Source organism: Erigeron canadensis, chromosome 6, assembly GCF_010389155.1.
Source record: "Erigeron canadensis isolate Cc75 chromosome 6, C_canadensis_v1, whole genome shotgun sequence".
Classification (NCBI taxonomy): Eukaryota; Viridiplantae; Streptophyta; class Magnoliopsida; order Asterales; family Asteraceae; genus Erigeron; species Erigeron canadensis.
The window spans coordinates 23,794,282-23,813,239 of record NC_057766.1 but is presented as its reverse complement, the minus strand read 5'-3'; the positions used below and the strand labels follow the sequence as shown (position 1 = coordinate 23,813,239).

General features: G+C 34.1%; 1 protein-coding gene and 1 pseudogene across 1 annotated transcript; one reads left to right on the top strand and one right to left on the bottom strand.

Moving 5' to 3' along the window:
* Positions 1 to 7,861: 7,861 nt before the first annotated feature.
* Positions 7,862 to 9,139, bottom strand: LOC122604494. The gene is made up of 4 exons (XM_043777382.1): positions 8,935 to 9,139; positions 8,494 to 8,778; positions 8,258 to 8,396; positions 7,862 to 8,111 (listed from the first exon to the last, which is right to left on the bottom strand). The coding sequence occupies exons 1-4, from the start codon at positions 9,137 to 9,139 to the stop codon at positions 7,862 to 7,864; spliced, it is 879 nt and encodes a 292-aa protein (XP_043633317.1).
* A 3,916-nt stretch (positions 9,140 to 13,055) lies between these two features.
* Positions 13,056 to 18,596, top strand: LOC122603770 (annotated as a pseudogene).
* Positions 18,597 to 18,958: the final 362 nt, after the last annotated feature.

Here is an 18,958-nt window from a genome sequence, read left to right as displayed (position 1 = left end):
AACTATTTTTTTCCTAAAATACGTAGTAATAGTTTATACGGTTAGTCAATTTAGTTTATGTTAGTTTTATAATATTTTCATCCAAATAATTGAAGGTCTAAAAATTTAATAAATTCATTGTGAAGTTCTAGGTATGTATAACACATTCGGAAAACTATATACCAACGCGCCATATCCAAATAATCAATGCGTCAATAATGCTAAGATATGTCAATAAATACTTTGATTCGATGATTCGTCTTAATTATAACTAGAGTATCATCATTACGTTTAGTATCCCGACCAACATTTTTGACCAATTTAATAAGATATGCCTGGTGTATCCCGACCAACATTTTTTGTATCTCGACCATATCGTTCCAAAATAGTGTGGACTCCCTATCTGTAATGGTAAATCTGATAGAGTAAAAACGGCCCCTGTCATTAATAGTCTGGTCGGGTTACCAAAAATATGCAATGTTTACTCTTTTGTGATCATCTTCATCCGAAGGATTCATAGTTTGATGTTAACATTTGTTTGATAACATATATAATTTGTACAGTATTTTTTTCAAGGCATCATCATTTTTGACATATATATGTTTTGGCCAATTTATTCATTTTTGACTTTTTGTTGACTTGATTCATTATCAAAATTATCAAGGTTTAATTGTACATATAATCACGGGTTCAAATACAAATATATTGTTCAAAAAGAAAATTGTTCAAATCGTACATGATGACATCATCAAACATTACGCATTTAACATTATCTCTATATATATGATACCTGTATATACATATTTAATTAGTTTATCGATGTATCGAAGTTCAAAACCAAACAATGACATGAACAGAACAAATTGATCCAATGAAGAAACTTAAAGACATACATTTTCAAAATTTCATTCACAACAGGTTTCTTTATAAATGAAAAGGAAGATATTCAAAAGTTCAATAAAAGTCAAATTCTGTGTAAATTTGTAAGTATTGGGAGTTGTCGATATTCAAAATTCTTATTCGGTGAAAAAGGAGATAACATGCAAGCTCTGACCATCAACTATATTTAGGAAAAGTTGCTTTACAGTTTGGTTGCTTTAAGCAGGAAACTGACTTTCCTTAAATGGTAATGTGTAATTGTGTAGTAGTGTTAGCCATTTAAACTTGTGTTACATATATTTATTCATAATTAATGACTTAATTAATTAACACAGCAACGGAAAAAGATAAAATCACTGCAAGTCCTTGTGATTAAGAAGAGTTTTTTTTAGTGAAAAATAGTCAAAAATATGTATAGATAAAGTTTATGGGTGATTTTTTTTAAGACATGTACAAACTTTTTAGTGAGTATATATATATATATATATATTTTGATCACATTTGAATGACTAATTATAAAGTTTATCTACAAAAAATCATTTTTTAAAAACATGTAAAGCTACATATATTTATATGTGAATGACTATATATGATCGATACAAATTCATACACATGTTAGCAAAATGTTAATTATTTTAAGGTGTTGATTTTTCTTTTCTATGATAAAATTTTTTATGTGTGTTTATATGTGTACATATGTAGACACTTTAGCTTGAACAGTACGTACGTGCTTGCTGTTAAATGAGACAAAATGTATTAATGGCGGCACGAATTGAAGCATGCTCTATGTATATATATGAAACAAAATTTCTGCAAAGTAATTCTTCAGCTGGCCGGCTCGACACAAAAGTATGTTCCAAGAACGTACATATATATGACCCACGCCAAAGTACCATATATATAACCGATACCATTGTACTATGTTGTATAAACATGTATGTATATGCACAATGCACTCGATCAATTAATATTCAAATAAATTATTATATATATATATATATATATATAGTTGGTTTTATAAATAAATAGACCAAAAGTCCAAAACTATATATGTAACTCGTATTAATTAGGTAGCAAGAATACTAAGCCACATAGATCGATCTCAAATACGTACCGTGTTGAATTCAAGACAATTAATGATACATAGAAGCTATTATGCAAAAATCATTATCATCATTTAATAAGTGATCATAAATGCCATTTCAAAAAAAAAAAAAAAAAACCCAAGTCATAAATGAGTCAATCATAAGAAGCAAAGGTCAGTTATACCGTCCGGAGTAGCTCATTACTTTTCGAAATTATCATCCGGAACGCCCCCTGAACGCCTGACATCGGTCCCGGGGGGCGTTCCAAACGTTAGAAATTGAAGCCTTCGGATTTTGAACGGGCTCTTTTATTTGTTTTTTTCCTCCTTTTCACCTTCCCAATGCCACCATTAAGGGTTTTTTTTTTTTTTTAAACTCTAATATAAACAATATATATACATACACATACCACTATCAAACCAATTTTCATTTTATCTCCAAAAACTTCTTATTTCTTTCATTCTTCTTCTAATATTTATACACTCATACAACAAATGGCTAGACCTTGGACAGCAGATGAGACTATGAATTTAGCGAGAGTTTGGCTTGACGTAGCCGAAGATCCAAATGTAGAGGCTTTCCAACAACAAAGAACTTTTTGGAGCCGTGTAAGGGGGGTATTTATTAATCTCCAAAATCATCAAGGCGAGCAAAGGAGCCTTGAGAGTGTGCAAGGAAAATGGCGGAAGATGCGTCACTCTATTCACGAGTTCGAGCACATCTATGCTCGTTTGCACAATGAAGAAAATCCGAGGCGTGCCGAACTTGCTTTAGAGGAGTATTGTATGACGCATCCTGATTTTCTCTACCTCCCGGAGTGGCACTTGCTATGAGCTAGTGCAAGATTTATGATGTGATTTTATCGAATATGTCTTAGTTTCATATCTATCTATGTTATTCGGTTTTACGTTTTATGTGTCTTTAAAATAAATATATGTTTTATGTGTGTTTAATCTATGTTTAATGTTTAAAATAAAATAAATGTGTGTTTAATGTATGTTTAATGTTTTATGTTTTATTTGATTAAGTATGTCACCAATTAAACACCAAAAAAATTAAAACATTACATTTATTTTAAAATCCAAACATTACATTTATTTTAAAAACACAACACACGAAATTAAAACATTACTTAACACAGATACATTAAATAAAAATTAAACATCAGGAGAGAGTGGCGGGTAACGCCAGCCATAAAGGGAATCAGTCGAGGAAATGTCACTCTCACCGTCATTACGGCGCTGGTACTCATAGTGATCTTCCTCTTCCGATTGGAAATCGTTCACGTACTCTTCACCAGGATCAGTCTCGTATCCTTCGAGCCTTCCGTCATTGTGAATGCGGTTCTGCCCTGGAATGCATGGCCTAAGTTGTCCGCTTTCGATTTGAGCCATGGTAGAATCCCATACCGCGTTCAATTCTTCATCAGTGAAGTCGTCTGTTGATTGCAGGTTTACGTGGGTTGAAAACTGCGCCGTCATCCTGAACTCCAGACGACGAGGATGCAGTCCTTCAGGTTCACCTCGGCGTTGAACAGGTGGTGGAATGGGTGACTGAACAGGGGCACGAGTTGCTCCGCCTCGTGCTCTTCCTCGTCCTCTGCCTCGTGTGGGTTGCGGTTGTCCGATAGGATGGGTTGCTTCATCTCGTGCTCTTCTTCGCCCAAAGTTCATCTCCTCTGTGTGTGTTTTTGAATGTTTTGAAATTTTTAGTTGTGTTTTGAGAATGAGAGGATGATGGGGTATTTATAGATGAAAATTAAGAATTTGAAAAGTAGCCGTTACTGTTCAATATATTCGTTAATATTCAAATTCTGTATTTATTTTTATATTTAAATTCATTTTTCCAAAAAAATCAAAAAAAGAAATTAAAAAAAAAAGAAAAGGAATGCCCTTGGAGGGAATGCCTCCACTCCAAGGGAATTCCCCAAAAGCAAATGAATGCCTCCAATCATTGTAAAGTGCCACGTGTCATGCCCTGAGTGGTGGAAGGGCATTCCCAAAAGCAAGGGAATGACTCCACTCCTAATAGTCATACTAATGAATTATATTCATCCTACAGATATTTCGACAACCTTTTGAAAACATTCTATACTTCTATCCTACAAACATATGTTAAATAATTAATCTAAATATATATTTAACAACGTTACATTCCTAAAACAATTAGGCCGTTAAGAATTTTGGGATTTCTAATATGTACATCAATACGTTAGCGAGGAAATCATCTATATATGTCGAATGGCACTACATCACGATGGTCAAATAGGCAAAATACCATTGAAATAACTCTCAATCAATGAAACGGAATTATTATTAATTCAACACTCTCTAATTAATGACTTTTTAATTAATAGGCAAATGCTAAACAAAGCTTTTAGAGCTTCACTTAACGTGCATAAAAAAATTGTACATTTCCATATTAAAAACTCACCCCCTGAATTTTATGATAAGTGTACAACTAATTAATGCATCTTAACGAAAGCCGCCTCATTTAGCAAAACCTTAATTAATAATCATAATCAACTTTTAAAAATAATATTTGTAATAGTTGATTTGTTTCTTTTATGTAATGTACTTGTATTGTAATTTTCTAAGCGTACGAGGGGGAAAAATATTGTGAATTGTATAGTTAGTATATAAACTCCCTCAAACACAAATATTGCAACATTTTCACCCATTCAAGCAATCTAATCATCCCATTTTAAACACACTTTCTCTCTAATCTTACACACACTAAAACCGTCATTAACACACTAGAATACACACTTAAGCTCAATTTCATTGATTTCCATCAACAACAACATCCTTACAATATAGTTCACACAAAGAATTATCTTTGTAACATTTGTGATTTTTGACTTAGTTGACTTGTAATTTAATGTAATCGAAAATGAACGAATTTGTTGACTTATATGGATACCAAACATTTTGTTGTATAGTAACGTAACGTGAAGTCTAATTGTGTTAACGGTCTCGTTTTAGCGTTTAAATGGTTAACGTTTAGCTATTTGTCGGAATTAGCGGAGCGGGATCCCAATAATGGACTCCCTAGGCCAGCCCCCATCCTCCACACACACCCACCACATTCATTTCTCCTTACCCTTTTTTCCTTCATCTCATTACTCTTCCACTCCCTCTTTCAACCACCATCACAAATCATCATAAATCCACCATTAATACACCAAAAATTTGTGTTTTTATCATCCAATCTAACTAAATTAAGTAACCCTAATAATAATAATAATAATCATCCTTCATGAATTTAGGTTCTAAAGGTATTCATCCAAGGTTTTTGCTCTAAACCCGAAATTTGAAGTCTTGAACCATTTTGGTAAGTTAAACTCATCTTAAATCTCCCCTTTTATGTTTAAAACTTCATTACTAGTCATGTATAAGAAACCCTTGGTCGAAATCGGGTTAAAACTAAAATTGGGTCAAAATAGGGTTTCATTAGGGTTGATTTGGGTCAAGAACGATTTGGACATGTAATTGTGTTTTGGGTTTGGATTTGATTGATGAAACATGTTTAGTTATACTTAATGATGTTTGTTTGAGTCTAAAAACAAGTCCTGCTGCTGTTTGGCTTCAGAAACTGGCCACTGCGGCGCAGTAGGAAGGGACAGCCACCACTGCGGCGCAGTGGCATTCTCCTGATCGTTTTTGGTGTTTTGGGTCTCAGTGCGGCGCAATGGGACTGTTTGGTCATCACTGCGGCGCAGTGAAAACTTGGTGCCCGAACGATCTCTTTTGCCAACTTTAAACGCTTATAACTTTTGAACCGTAAGTCCGTTTTAGGCTTATGACCTATCGTTAGAATCGTGTGAGAGTCTAGTTTCTTTTAGTATCATCCTTTTTATGAGAATCTAATACCATTCTTCCCGAGTTCCTCGTTTCTCCAATCGTGTATTCATCGTCTGACCTTGGGGTGTCTTGGAATGGCCTAGGGTGACGTATATTGTAACGTAAGCTATAATGTGATGATGTAATGTTGTTATAATAGGTTTGTGGCCGTTGTGCTCTCCGCTTACCCGCTTAGTCACCTTCTACCAACGTTCAAGGCCAAGGTGAGTTTCGTAGCCCCTACGTTTACTTTATTTGGGGTGAAAAGTGTACTCGTTTATTAAATGCTTGCCGGTTGATACGATTGATTATGATATTGATCTTGCTTGCGATACGTGTTATTGAAACGCTTATTACATATATATACTCACGTTATGGATTGTTAAATCCACGTTATGGGTATCTTTATACCCACGTTATGGGTAACTTTATACTCACGTTATGGGTTGTTAAACTCATGTTATGGATTGTTAAATCCACGTTATGGGTATCTTTATACTCACGTTATGGGTATTTTTATACTCACGTTATGGATTGTTGAATCCACGTTATGGGTATCTTTATACTCACGTATTGGGTTGTTGAGCCCGCGTTATTGAACGTTATTAATCCTCGTATATCGTTAACGGTTGTTATCCCGACACCCTTGATTTTCATTATTTAAACCTACGAACTCACCAACTTTATGTTGACCCGTTTTAGTACACTTTTAAGGTGAACAGGTGAATCAAAGACATGTTGGATGATGATTGATTGTTTGCGTGCTAGGATTGGACTTAGACTTTACTGTGAATCCGTGATTCATTGTTCCCGCTTATGGGTTATGCTTAGGATCATATACCATCTTTTGTACCCTCTTTTGTAAACGTTTGATGGTCGTGCTCCTTATGCATTTTTGTAGGGTCTCGGATTTGTAATTGATTAAATTGTATGGATTCCCAATCCTTTTAATACATCTAGATTTGTCTCTACTTAATTTTCATGTCGTGTTGTGCTTTTTTTGTGATATTTCATTATTCCGCCTTATTGGGGTGTTACAATCTTAAAAGTTATTAACCTTGGCGCGCGTTCAAAAAAGATACCTTCAAAGTTACTTTGAATATTTGAAGATCGAGGTCAGGATTGTGACATTATATATAGTCTCACAAATTAAAGAGTATGTGTATCTATTTAGACAACATTATAATAACATTACACTCAATTTGATTCAAAGAGCCAATAACAAAATCCCAACTACTATCACAAGTGATGAACCAATGAATATATATAGTTGCAGCACATATACAATTACCAAAAAATGTCCTGGAAAGAAAGGAGGACTACTGTTTAATGATGAATTAGGCATTTGGGTTAATTAAAGAACCAAAATATCTTTCCGCTCAAAAAGTATGTTTAATTGTTAATATCTAACTTAAACCGTTGGTGGGCTTAATGCAAAGATTAACGATTATCTCTTTGGACTAAAATTAGAACTTGGACTACTACCTTGAACGAAACACTAGTACACTACATACATACCATACATGCGACATATACATGTTGGATATATTGACTACATTATTTTGAGTATTCGGTAACAATTAATACCCCAAGTGTTTTTCAATTGTCTTCTATAATTTCAACCTTACAAATGATGATATATATTTATCTGATCAAATCAAATCATGAAATCTTACATATATGATATATAAAATAAAATATTCCCCTTCAAATCCATTATCAATCAAATCATAAAACCTTACATATATCATAATTAACATCTTACATATGTATGATGTATAAAATCTTACATATATGATATTTTACTTGCGGTCATCAAAACCAAAAAAGTCTAAGCTAGTAGTCATGTTAGACTAGGAGGAGTAGTCCATTAAGGGAATCCCCTCCTCCATCCAAATCTTGACACATGGCACTCTCCAATCATTTGGGGCATTCCCCCATTCCCTTGGGGTGGAAGAATGCCCTTTGAGGCATTCTCTATTTTTTTTTTTGATTTAAAACGAAATTATATAAAACATACTATATTTTATTAAAAAAAATCACACTAAAAAACATTACATAAAAAAATATATAAAACTAATCAGAGTCGTCATCGTCAGTGCTAACATAATCTCGAAGATCGACGAAGGGATCGGCTGGAGGCTCGAAGTCATGTGGTGTGTTCGCCCAAAGATGGTTAACCATCTTGCCGTTAGCATGTTGTGGGTGTTTTTGACGGTATGCAGATTTTGGATCCGAACTTCCATTGGAGTTTGGTGACTCCAATAATCGGGATTTAGGCTCGGTTCTTGAGCGTTGTAGTCTTGGCACACGGCTTTGCCTTCGTCTTCCAAAATCATATTATGTAATATGATACAAGCATAACAAACATCCTGAATGGATTTTTTGTCCCAATATAGCGCCGAATGTTTTAGAATCTTCCATCGTTTTTTAAGCACACCGAAAGCCCGCTCAATACCCTTTCGTGCCGACTCTTGTTTTTTCTTAAAAAGCCTTCTTTTTTCATCAATCGGGTCGGAAAACGTCTTCACAAATGTAGCATATACAAGATAGATGTCATCGCCCAAATAGTAGCCCTTCTCGTAATGGTTTCCGTTTGCCGAAAACGGAACTGCAAATACAAATAAAACATACAAAAATTGACTGAATAATAAATTAATATTTACAATTACACATTAATAATTAAACTTTTATCATTAAACTTTTACCATTAGGTGCCAAGCCGTTAATAATTTCCTTAAGAAGCGGCGATGCTTCAAACACATTGATATGATTGTGCGAACCTTGTTGTCCAAAATAAGCATTCCAAATCCATAGATCGTTGGATGCTACAGCCTGCAGTATCAATGACGGTCTACCCACATGACCACTCGTGTAAGTACCTCGCCAAGCCGCCGGACACATCTCCCATGACCAATGCATACAATCAATACTACCAATCATACCGGGAAAACGAAGAAGTTGTTCATGGACATAGTACATACGATGCAGATCTGTCGGAGTTGGTATCCGTAGGTATGTTGGCCCATAAATTTCCCGTATACCTTTGAATGATATATATATATATATATATATAAGTATAAATACTCTGTAAAAAATATATATATAGTATAAATAATTAACTATATATACACTGTAAAAAATATTACCGATACAAAATTTTAGACACGCTTCCCTTGAAGTTTGCTCAGACATCTGCAAATACTCATCAAGGAAATCACTATTCACGCCGTATGCCAATTGGCGAATTGCAGATGTATACTTCTGTACCCCGGCGAACCCTCTTCTCCCAGCCCGGTCATATCTCGTCTGAAAATATGTGTACCTAGCCCCCAAATCACCACCTATCCGCATAAATAAAGGTTTTGTCATACGAAACCTTTTTCTGAAAAGTCTCACGTTGTATCGCGGTTGATCATCAAAGTAGTCATGTATCAAACGCGCATGTGCTTCAATACGATTACGGTCAACTGGTACCCTTTGGTGAATGATTGGGGCAGGTTGGTCAGCAAGTCGCCTTTGAACTAGTTGGGCAGCTCAAAGAATCACATTATGGACACGATCTTCGTAATCGTCGTGACCGTTAGAAGATCCAGATGAAGATCCAGATGAATCATCGGAATCCATATGGTGGTTTTATAAGAGAATATGTGTATGTAATTTTTTGAAAGAAAAGTTGAAGAAAGAATGAAGATAGATAGATAGATATTTATTTAGATATATAAATATGTGTATGTATATATATATATATAAAGTGAAATGTAGAAAAAAAATACAATTTTTTTTGCTTTATTCCAAGCTCCAACGGCCATATGGCCACAAGAAGACAAGCAATTCCGACGCGTTAGAAAAGGAAAGGGGCACGATTTTTCTAGGCGTGGAACGCCCCCCGGGGCCGAAGTGAGGCGTTCCGGGGCGTTCCACACGAAAATTAAGAGTGAGAACAGGCTACTCCCTTCAGTCTTATGTATAATAATGTGTATATATCATTCCAAATCCATTATTCAATCAATCAAAATCCATCTACAGTCTCAAGTGACATATATATACACACAAACTTGATTTTTATACATCTACTATACACATCAATTACACATTGTGTATTACATACAGTAATATTTTTATTTGTAAGAACGAGAGCAAATACCTGCGCGTTGCGGCGGTGAGATGGTGGGGTGATAGGTCATGGAGTGTGATAGCCAGAAGCCTTAGTCATACGGGCTCCGCCCTTGGATTTAAAAATTCGTCGAAAGTATATCGAATGAGATCTCTAATTAAAGATCATGAAATTTTAAGAACACCCATATAATTTTTATAATTTATCTATGTACGGTTTTTGAGATAAAAGATTTTGAATGAATTGGAGGAATAAATTATTTATGGTAAAGAGAGAAGAAAAATGATTGGTTGAGATTTGAGGAGAGAGAAAGGGTGGTAGGTAAATATAGAATTGATATATGGGTATTTTGGGAAAGTAAATGTTGAAACTTAAAATGTAAACAGAGGAGATCTGATTTATAATACGAGAGCAAGTGCCCGTGCGTTGCGGCGGTGAGATGATGGGGGTGATAGGTCATAGAGTATGATAGCCAAATGCTTTAGCCGTACGGGCTCCGCCCCCGGATTTAAAAATTCGTCGAAAGTATATCGAATGACATCTCTAATGAAAGAGTATTAAATTTTAAGAACACCCATATAATTTTTATAATTTATCGATGTACGGTTTTTGAGATAAAAGATTTTGAATGAATTGGAGGAATAAATGATTTATGGAGGAGAGAGAAAAAAAATGATTGGTTGAGATTTGAGGAGAGAGAAAAGGTATTAGGTAAATATAGAATTAAAATATGGGCATTTTGGGAAAGTAAATGTTGAAACTTAAAATGTAAACAGGGGGGATCTGCTTTATAATATAGTATAGATAATAAAGGGGTGTTTGGTAGGGTGGAATGGAAAGGGTAGAAATGGAATGAGAATCAACTCCCTTGTTTGGTTACACAAGAAAATAGAAATGAAGAGGTGGAAGGGGCAATCATTTTCATTTTCATGATTCCTCCCAAAATGGTGAAGAATGGAATCAAATTACCTTTTTTTCACATGTATTTAACAATTAATTTTAATTATTTATATTATGATATTATAATTAGTTTTTATTAAAAAAAAATTCATATTAATTTGTTTATTTTTTATATTTCTCTTATTATCATTCTCTATTGTTACCAAACAATGTAATTATTCTCTTTACAAATACTCGTTCTCTTTCCTACTATTTCCATTCTTTATTACATTTTTATTTTCAATGATTTCCTTCTACCAAAGCCCTTAAGCATATAGATATAGATTAATCACAAGCGTGGGCTTCACGCTCCAAAAACCTTTGGAAAGGAACCAACAAAACAGGAGTATCAAAAAAAGAATACTCGTACTACTATTTTCGGACACGTGTCGACTTTTTATTGGCCACACTAGCACGATCATAATTCATAGTACACACACTGCAAATATACCAGCTTCCCCCCCAGCTACACGTTCTCTCTCTACACAGAGAATTTTGTCCTTACATATACACCCACATTACATATATCTATCTATATCTATATATTATCACCATTTCCTTCACCCTCTCTCACATTTTCTTCCTTCTCTCTTTTCTTATTTTCTCTCTTTCTTTTTCAAGGTGAAATTATTTTCTTTTCGCTTTTACTTTTTATATTTCGAAATATATATATACTAGATATATACTGTGTATTTTTGTTCATCTTGTTTTAAAAGTAACATATTATTACTACAGATGGATTTATCTTCTTTTGTTGTTTTTTGTATGTACATTATAGTTTTTTTTTTTTCTGGATTTTATACGTATAAAAAAGTACATTTAAATAAAAAAAAAGTTGAAAAATAGAAAATATTTACGTTTTTCGTTGAAAAATCATCAAGGCTAACTTGTTTTTGTTCCATATATATCGTTTCATTTTGTGTGTGTTTTTGTATGTACTTGTACGTATAGTTTCATATATTTCTGGATTTTATATATGTATGTATATAAAAAAAGTTTCAAACAAAAAATATATATGTTTTTCGTTGTAAAATCAAGAAGGATAAACTTTTTTTCATGAAAGTTAAGCTGTTTTTTGCTTGATATATTTTTTTCTGAAGTTTTTGTTTGTAGTGTGTGTGTTTTGTAGATGTTATTTTTCTATATCATAAAGAATATATTTTTGATTTTCTATATGTAGATGATATATTTAGCTATATTGATATCTATATCTATATGTGTAGTTATATGATATAGACATGGAGGAATTTGGCTATATAGTACGGATGTGTCACTTTTTTTTTGGCAAAAATATTTTTGGGTTTCATAAGAGTACGGATGTGTCACTTATTATTTTTGCAAAAATATTTTTGGGTTTCAAAAATTTTTTTGATACAAAGGAAAACTCTCTTTTTTTTTTGTTTGTTTCACTTAATTAATTAAATCTGTATTTAATTTACCTTGTAAAAACCAAAAATATGTTAGGAAAAAAGGTTGGAAGTCTTACTTTTTACAACCATATTTTCCCTTCTTTTTTTTTTTAAAAAAAAATAAAATTATTTTACTTAAAAGACCTTATATATTTCCTGATTTTAAATCTTTTCTTAATTACAACAATTTTCAGTAACTTTGTTTCTCTAATTTGTAGCTCAAGACCTTTGGTATTCTGATTTTTTAATTTTATTAAAGTTAATAATCAAATGATATTTATGTATACTTGTATGTGACATGTTTTAGTAATTTCCTTTACATGCGGTATTTATTATTGTGTACTATTATTAGAACATATTTTTAAAATTTGTTAAAAATAGCTCTAAAGACTATATATGATTTTCAACCTTTTGTGGCTTATTTATGTTATTTGTGTAAATCTATAGTTGTATGTGACATGTTTTAGTAAGTTTCCTTTCATGTGTTATCTATTGTTGTGTCCTATACTTCTATTATTATGAAATATTTTTAAAAAATTGTAAATAGTAGTTCTAAGACTATATATGATTATCAACTTTTTGTGTAAAAAAATTGTTAATAATAGTTCTAAGACTGTATGAAATATATGTGTAAATTTATACTTAACTATATATAATGTGGTTGATAAACACTCAAAGATTATAAAAAAGTAGTAAAGTATAGTAAGTGTATGTGATATATGCTGAAAATAGGTCTATTAATTCCTTGTAAATGTATGTATGTGTTACTTATGCATGTCTTAACTACTTGTGCAGAAACCCAAAAATGAGTGAGCCTGAAGAAGTCTTGCCACCACCTCCACCGGTGATTCCACCGAATTTTGTCCCAACAAAGGCCCATGGCCCGAGCCGCGCTCTGATGGCTAGACGTTCTTACGGCACCAAAGGGCAGAGGATCTCTTTGCTGACTAACCACTTTGACGTCAAACTGAACAGCACGACCGACTACTTCTATCAGTACAGTGTAAGTATATATCGCTTTTACTCTAGTCATGTAAGTATATAACCACTTTGAATGGGAAATTTTGGACTCAGAAACAAAACTGTGTTTATCTTTAAGAGTTAAACATTGAGAAATCGGTATGTGCTTGTATGTGTTATATGGTGTTTCAAGCAGTATACAGAGTCCGTATTTGATATTTTGAGTGTGAAGTAAATAAGTGCTGAACCTGATTAGGATTGTGCTTATCATGCAGAAACATATGTAGCTACATATAATTGAACACAAAGTAAATTCTTAGTACTGAATGGGAAAATTTTGGACTCAAAAACAAAAATGTGCTTATCTTCAAGAGTTAAAAAATTTGAGTACTGAATGTGAGCTCTCTTTTGCTAATTCCACTTTGGAGTGTCAAGTTAGTAATTACTGAATGTAAAGTTGATAAGATTCTATACAAATATGTAGCTAAACATTTGTTGATTACAGTTGTACTCATTGTACACACCAAACTTTAAACTGAAAAATATGATATGTGCTTTTAATGTAAAAACTGATTAGACTTGTGCTCATTATTCTAAAACTTATGTAGCACATAATTGTACACAACGGCATAAATTATTATTCAAGCTTGCAAAGAAGATCTGTTAGACTTCATTAAAAAGTGGAGTATTTGATATGTATTTGTGAACATATATTGCATGTGTTGCATGGTGTTCACACTTCAGAACTCATTTTTGCTATACAAATTTTCCTGTTGACTTTTGAGAGTTAAGTAAATTAATATTGATAGTCAAATTTTACTGTTGTGTAGAAATTAGATACATCTAAATGTACAAAATGACATTATAATGTAAACCTTTTACATCTAAGAAGACTATGAAAGTCTAAATCGAATTTGTGGTTAAAGAAATTTGGATCTGAATCTCTAAAATCATTTGCTTGTATCATTGTTGGTGTTTCAGGTTGCATTGTCTTATGAAGATGGGACTACAGTCGAGGCAAAAGGTGTGGGGCGAAGAGTCCTGGACATGGTGCATACTCTGTACAAAAGTGAGATGGGCGGTAAAGGTTTTGCCTACGATGGTGAAAAGACTTTGTTTACTGTCGGCCCTTTGCCTGGGACTAAGCTTGAGTTCCCTGTTCTGCTGGAGAACTTGTCTTCCAACAGGTAGACAATGTTTAGTGTTGATGCCTTTTTCTTATTACATTTTAGAATCTTTTCATCCATGAATATATTGTTTGTGTAGAACTGTCCGAGGCAGCTCGAATGAAGGTGACACAAAGAGGTCAAGGCGCCCACCCCAATCTAAGTCTTACATAGTTAAGATCAACTATGCTACAAAGATACCTCTTAAGGCAATCTTCGATGCACTACGAGGAAGAGAATCAGAGCAATTCAATGAAGCTGTTCGGGTGTTGGATGTGCTTCTTAGGCAACACGCTGCCAAACAGTAAGTATTGAAACCCTGAGATAAATTTAATTTACAATACTTCTACTCATAAACCTAATATCATGTTTGTTTGTGTATTTGCAGAGGTTGTCTAATAGTTAGACAATGCTTCTTTCACAATGATCCAAGAAACTCTATAAGCATAGGAGGAGGGGTAGTGGGCTGCCGAGGTTTTCACTCCAGTTTTCGGGCCACCCAAGCTGGTTTAAGTTTGAATATGGGTAATCTCAAGACTCAGATACATATTTACATACTCAATTTCTGAAACTGCCAAAGCAAGGTTATTGATTAAGTCTATAAGTTCTGATTAATCATGACTTTTGATTCATTTGCAGATGTGTCGACGACAATGATTGTTAGGCCCGGAAAAGTTGTGGACTTCCTTCTCGAGAATCAGAATGTTCGTAACATGAGGGACATTGACTGGATCAAGGTAACAAGTTATATTCATTTAAGATTTTCAGAAGCTCCTGCTAGTTGCAAATTCTAAAACTTTGTTTCTTGTTTTCTTGTTGACAGGCTAAAAAGCTATTGAAGAATCTCCGAATCAAAACATTCCCGTCAAACATCGAACGCAAGATCATTGGGTTGAGTGATAAAAGTTGTCGCGAACAGAAGTGAGTTTTATTTATTTTGTTAATATATGAAATATATTGGTTGAACAAAAAGTCTCATGTTGCACTTTTGTTAGGTTCTTGATGAAGGAAAAAACAGGAGACAGCCCAGGTGAGCCCATTGAGATTACCGTCTATGAATACTATGCAAAGTATCGTAGTCTGGGTCTCAAAGAATCTCTAGATTACCCGTGTCTAGATGTTGGGAAGCCAAAGAAACCAGTGTACATTCCCCTAGAGGTAATCCATCACATTTTGTTATCATTGATCACTGATCATTCACCGTTTCAATTCTAACTCACTGGTCCTTGTTGCTGAATACAGCTTTGTGAGTTAATGCCTCTGCAGCGTTACACAAAATCACTTTCTAACCTGCAAAGAGCTTCACTTGTTGAGAAATCCAGGCAGAAGCCACAAGATAGGATGAGAGCTTTGATGGATGTAAGCTCCCTTTATAACATTGCAACATCATGATGCAGATTAAGTATAGTAAACGGCACATAACATTATTCATTTGTTTTTGCAGGCATTGGGTCAAAGTAACTACAATCAAGATGCACTTATAAAATCAACTGGTATCACCATATGTTCTAACTTTACTCAAGTAGATGGTCGGGTGTTGGAACCTCCAAAGGTATACATCAGTTTATAAACTTTTCTTTGTTTGTAATATGTTTCTTAACAGTGCTTTCTATGTATTCATTGCAGTTAAAGTTTGGGAATGGAGGAGACTTGCTTCCACGTGGTGGGCGTTGGAACTTTAACAACAAGGTCTCAAAGCTTACATTTGACAAGTATTTAGCGTTTTCTAATCACTAACATTTTAAGTGTTTGATATCACTGTTTTAACATTCTGATGCAGACCCTGCTTGAACCAACAAAGATCACCTGCTGGGCAATAGTCAACTTTTCTGCACGCTGTGACATTAACGGTCTTCGCAGAGATCTGCTGAGATGTTCCAATGCTAAGGGGATGGTAATTTAACTTTAATACTGCATCATCTTTTGTGTATTCATATAATATACTACATTTGAATGTAAAGCACAAATGTATGGGGTGATCTGTGCAGAGAGTCAGTGAACCATTTGCCATTATTGAAGAGGATCATCAGGCAAGACGCAATCCTGCTCCCATCCGAGTGGATATGATGTTTGAGGCTATTAAACGAACTCTTCCTGGGCCACCTCTGTTTCTTCTATGCATCCTCCCAGAGAGGAAAAACTCTGACATTTATGGTACTTTTCCCTTTCCTTATTATTTCAATACTTGAAAATACTGTTATTATATAGTAACTCTAAGATTCTTTATGTCGATAGGACCATGGTATTTCCCTTCCCTTGATATTTCAATACTTGAAAATACTGTTTTTATATTATAATAACTCTAAAATTCTTTATGTTGATAGGACCATGGAAAAGAAAGTGCTTGGTAGATTTTGGGATTGTGACACAGTGTTGTGCACCAGCAAGAATCAATGATCAATATATAACAAACTTGCTTCTGAAGATAAACTCAAAGGTCTACATTTCGAGTTACCTCAGTTCCATATTCATATTTTTGTTTCTGAAACTTAATTTTGATGAGTTTTGGTATGATTTTAGATGGGTGGTATAAACTCGCTTCTATCAGTTGAGCATCTCCATTCCATACCACTGGTCTCGGAGATTCCAACAGTCATTTTGGGGATGGATGTATCTCATGGTTCCCCAGGCCGTTCAGATGTGCCTTCAATTGCTGCTGTATGTTCTGTTTTAGATTCTTTAAACACCGGCGATAACCTTAATTTGTATCATACTTATAATTCTATTTAAAAATGTGCAGGTAGTAAGCTCTAGACAATGGCCTTATATTTCCCGCTACAGGGCATCTGTAAGAGCACAATCTGCTCGAGTTGAAATGATTGACGGGCTATTTCAACCTGTGTCACCCGGGAAAGATGAGGGCATGATAAGGTCTGATTTAGTTATAAACTTTGCAAAAGTTTCCGATTTTCGGTTATAATCAATAGTAACAAAGCAGTGATATATTTGTGATCTCAGGGAACTGCTGGAAGACTTTTATGAAAGTACCCCTAAGCTGAAACCGAAACATATAATTATCTTTAGGGATGGGGTAAGCGAATCCCAGTTTAGCCAAGTTCTCAACAATGAGTTAGAACAGATCATTCAGGTTAGATAACTCAACATTTGAAATGAAAAGTACATTTGTTTGGTAAAAGTAACTGAAAGAAAATGTTGCTGAATGTAGGCATGCAGGTATCTAGATGATACATGGGATCCAAAGTTTATGTTGATTGTGGCGCAGAAAACTCACCACACAAAGTTCTTCCAACCGAGATCTGATGCAAACGTACCACCAGGTATATTTCTGATTCTTGAAAATAGTATGATTTGGAAAAATAACCAACTGAAACTTATGTGGTTCTTAATGTTTCAGGTACCATCATTGACAACAAAGTTTGCCATCCGAAGAACAATGATTTTTATCTCTGTGCTCAAAATGGACCTATTGTGAGTATTAATACAGAATTTATCTTTTATACGTATGTTTGATAACAAAATCATGCCTGAACTATATGTTGATGTGTAGGGGACCACTCGACCTACACACTACCACGTTCTTCTGGATCAGATTGGGTTCTCTTCAGATGATTTGCACGAACTTGTTCATTCATTGTCGTATGTGTAAGTTGATTTCTGGCTAAGAGACTTTGACTTTGGAATTATAAACTGTTACCATGGAAAATAGTTAACTAGCAACTGATTAGTAAACAATGGATAATTCAGGTACCAAAGGAGCACGACTGCCATATCAGTAGGTAATATTGCTACACTTTTTTCCATAATCAACCTATCTATAGACTATATCTCAGGATCATTCGTTAATAACTCAGTATCATTAGTATAAAGTTCTATTGTAATATGTATGCAGTTGCACCCATCTGCTATGCCCATTTGGCAGCAGCACAGATGTCTCAATTTGTTAAGTTTGAAGATATGTCGGATGCTGCATCTAGCCATAGTGGTGGTGCCGGTGGTAGTAGTTCTGGTGTTGGTGGGTTCACTCAGCTACCTAAGCTCCACAAGAAGGTTTGCAGCTCGATGTTCTTTTGCTGAAAATCAAGCAGATTAGAAACTCCTCAGTAAGATATTTGGTCTGGCATATTTTAACTGAATATTATGTCAAACTTTTAGTGTTCAGTTTACATGTGATTAATGCTCACTTTTGAATTCTGTCAAAACCAAGATTCTGCCTTGAAGGCTGGGATATTATGTTTTTGCTCTCTAATCTTAATTTGCATTTGGCGCATCTCTATATTTTGCATGATGTGGTTCTTTAGATTTACTTTCAAGTTTATATCTTAAGTGAACGTACACGTAACTTGTCGTTTGACAACTACGTTGCTGTAAAAAACCTGGAAGAGTTTTCAAAGCGAGTGGATGATCAAAAATGTATTAGTGAATACATCCTTTTCTGAGGCATCCCCTTTGTGGCTTTGTCACTATTCTTGGTTTAGATGTTTTTGTTATGCATGTTTTGAGATCATGTTAGGGGAATTATAACTTATAGTAATTTTTTATCATTATTGTTCAGAACAGATTTTTTAAACTGAAAAATGTCCTTTGATCAACAGCTGTTGCCAAAATTTTCTAAAAAGGCTTA

Bases quoted from the DNA above. Each gene is read 5' to 3' on its own strand.
- LOC122604494 (XM_043777382.1), bottom strand. From the start codon at position 9,139: ATGCGGATAGGTGGTGATTTGGGGGCTAGGTACACATATTTTCAGACG. The intron at 8,397-8,493 runs GTAAAAGTTTAA...TTGTATTTGCAG, and splicing joins TAACGGCTTGGCACCTAATG to TTCCGTTTTCGGCAAACGGA. The intron at 8,112-8,257 runs GTCGGCACGAAA...TGATTTTGGAAG, and splicing joins CTTTTTAAGAAAAAACAAGA to ACGAAGGCAAAGCCGTGTGC.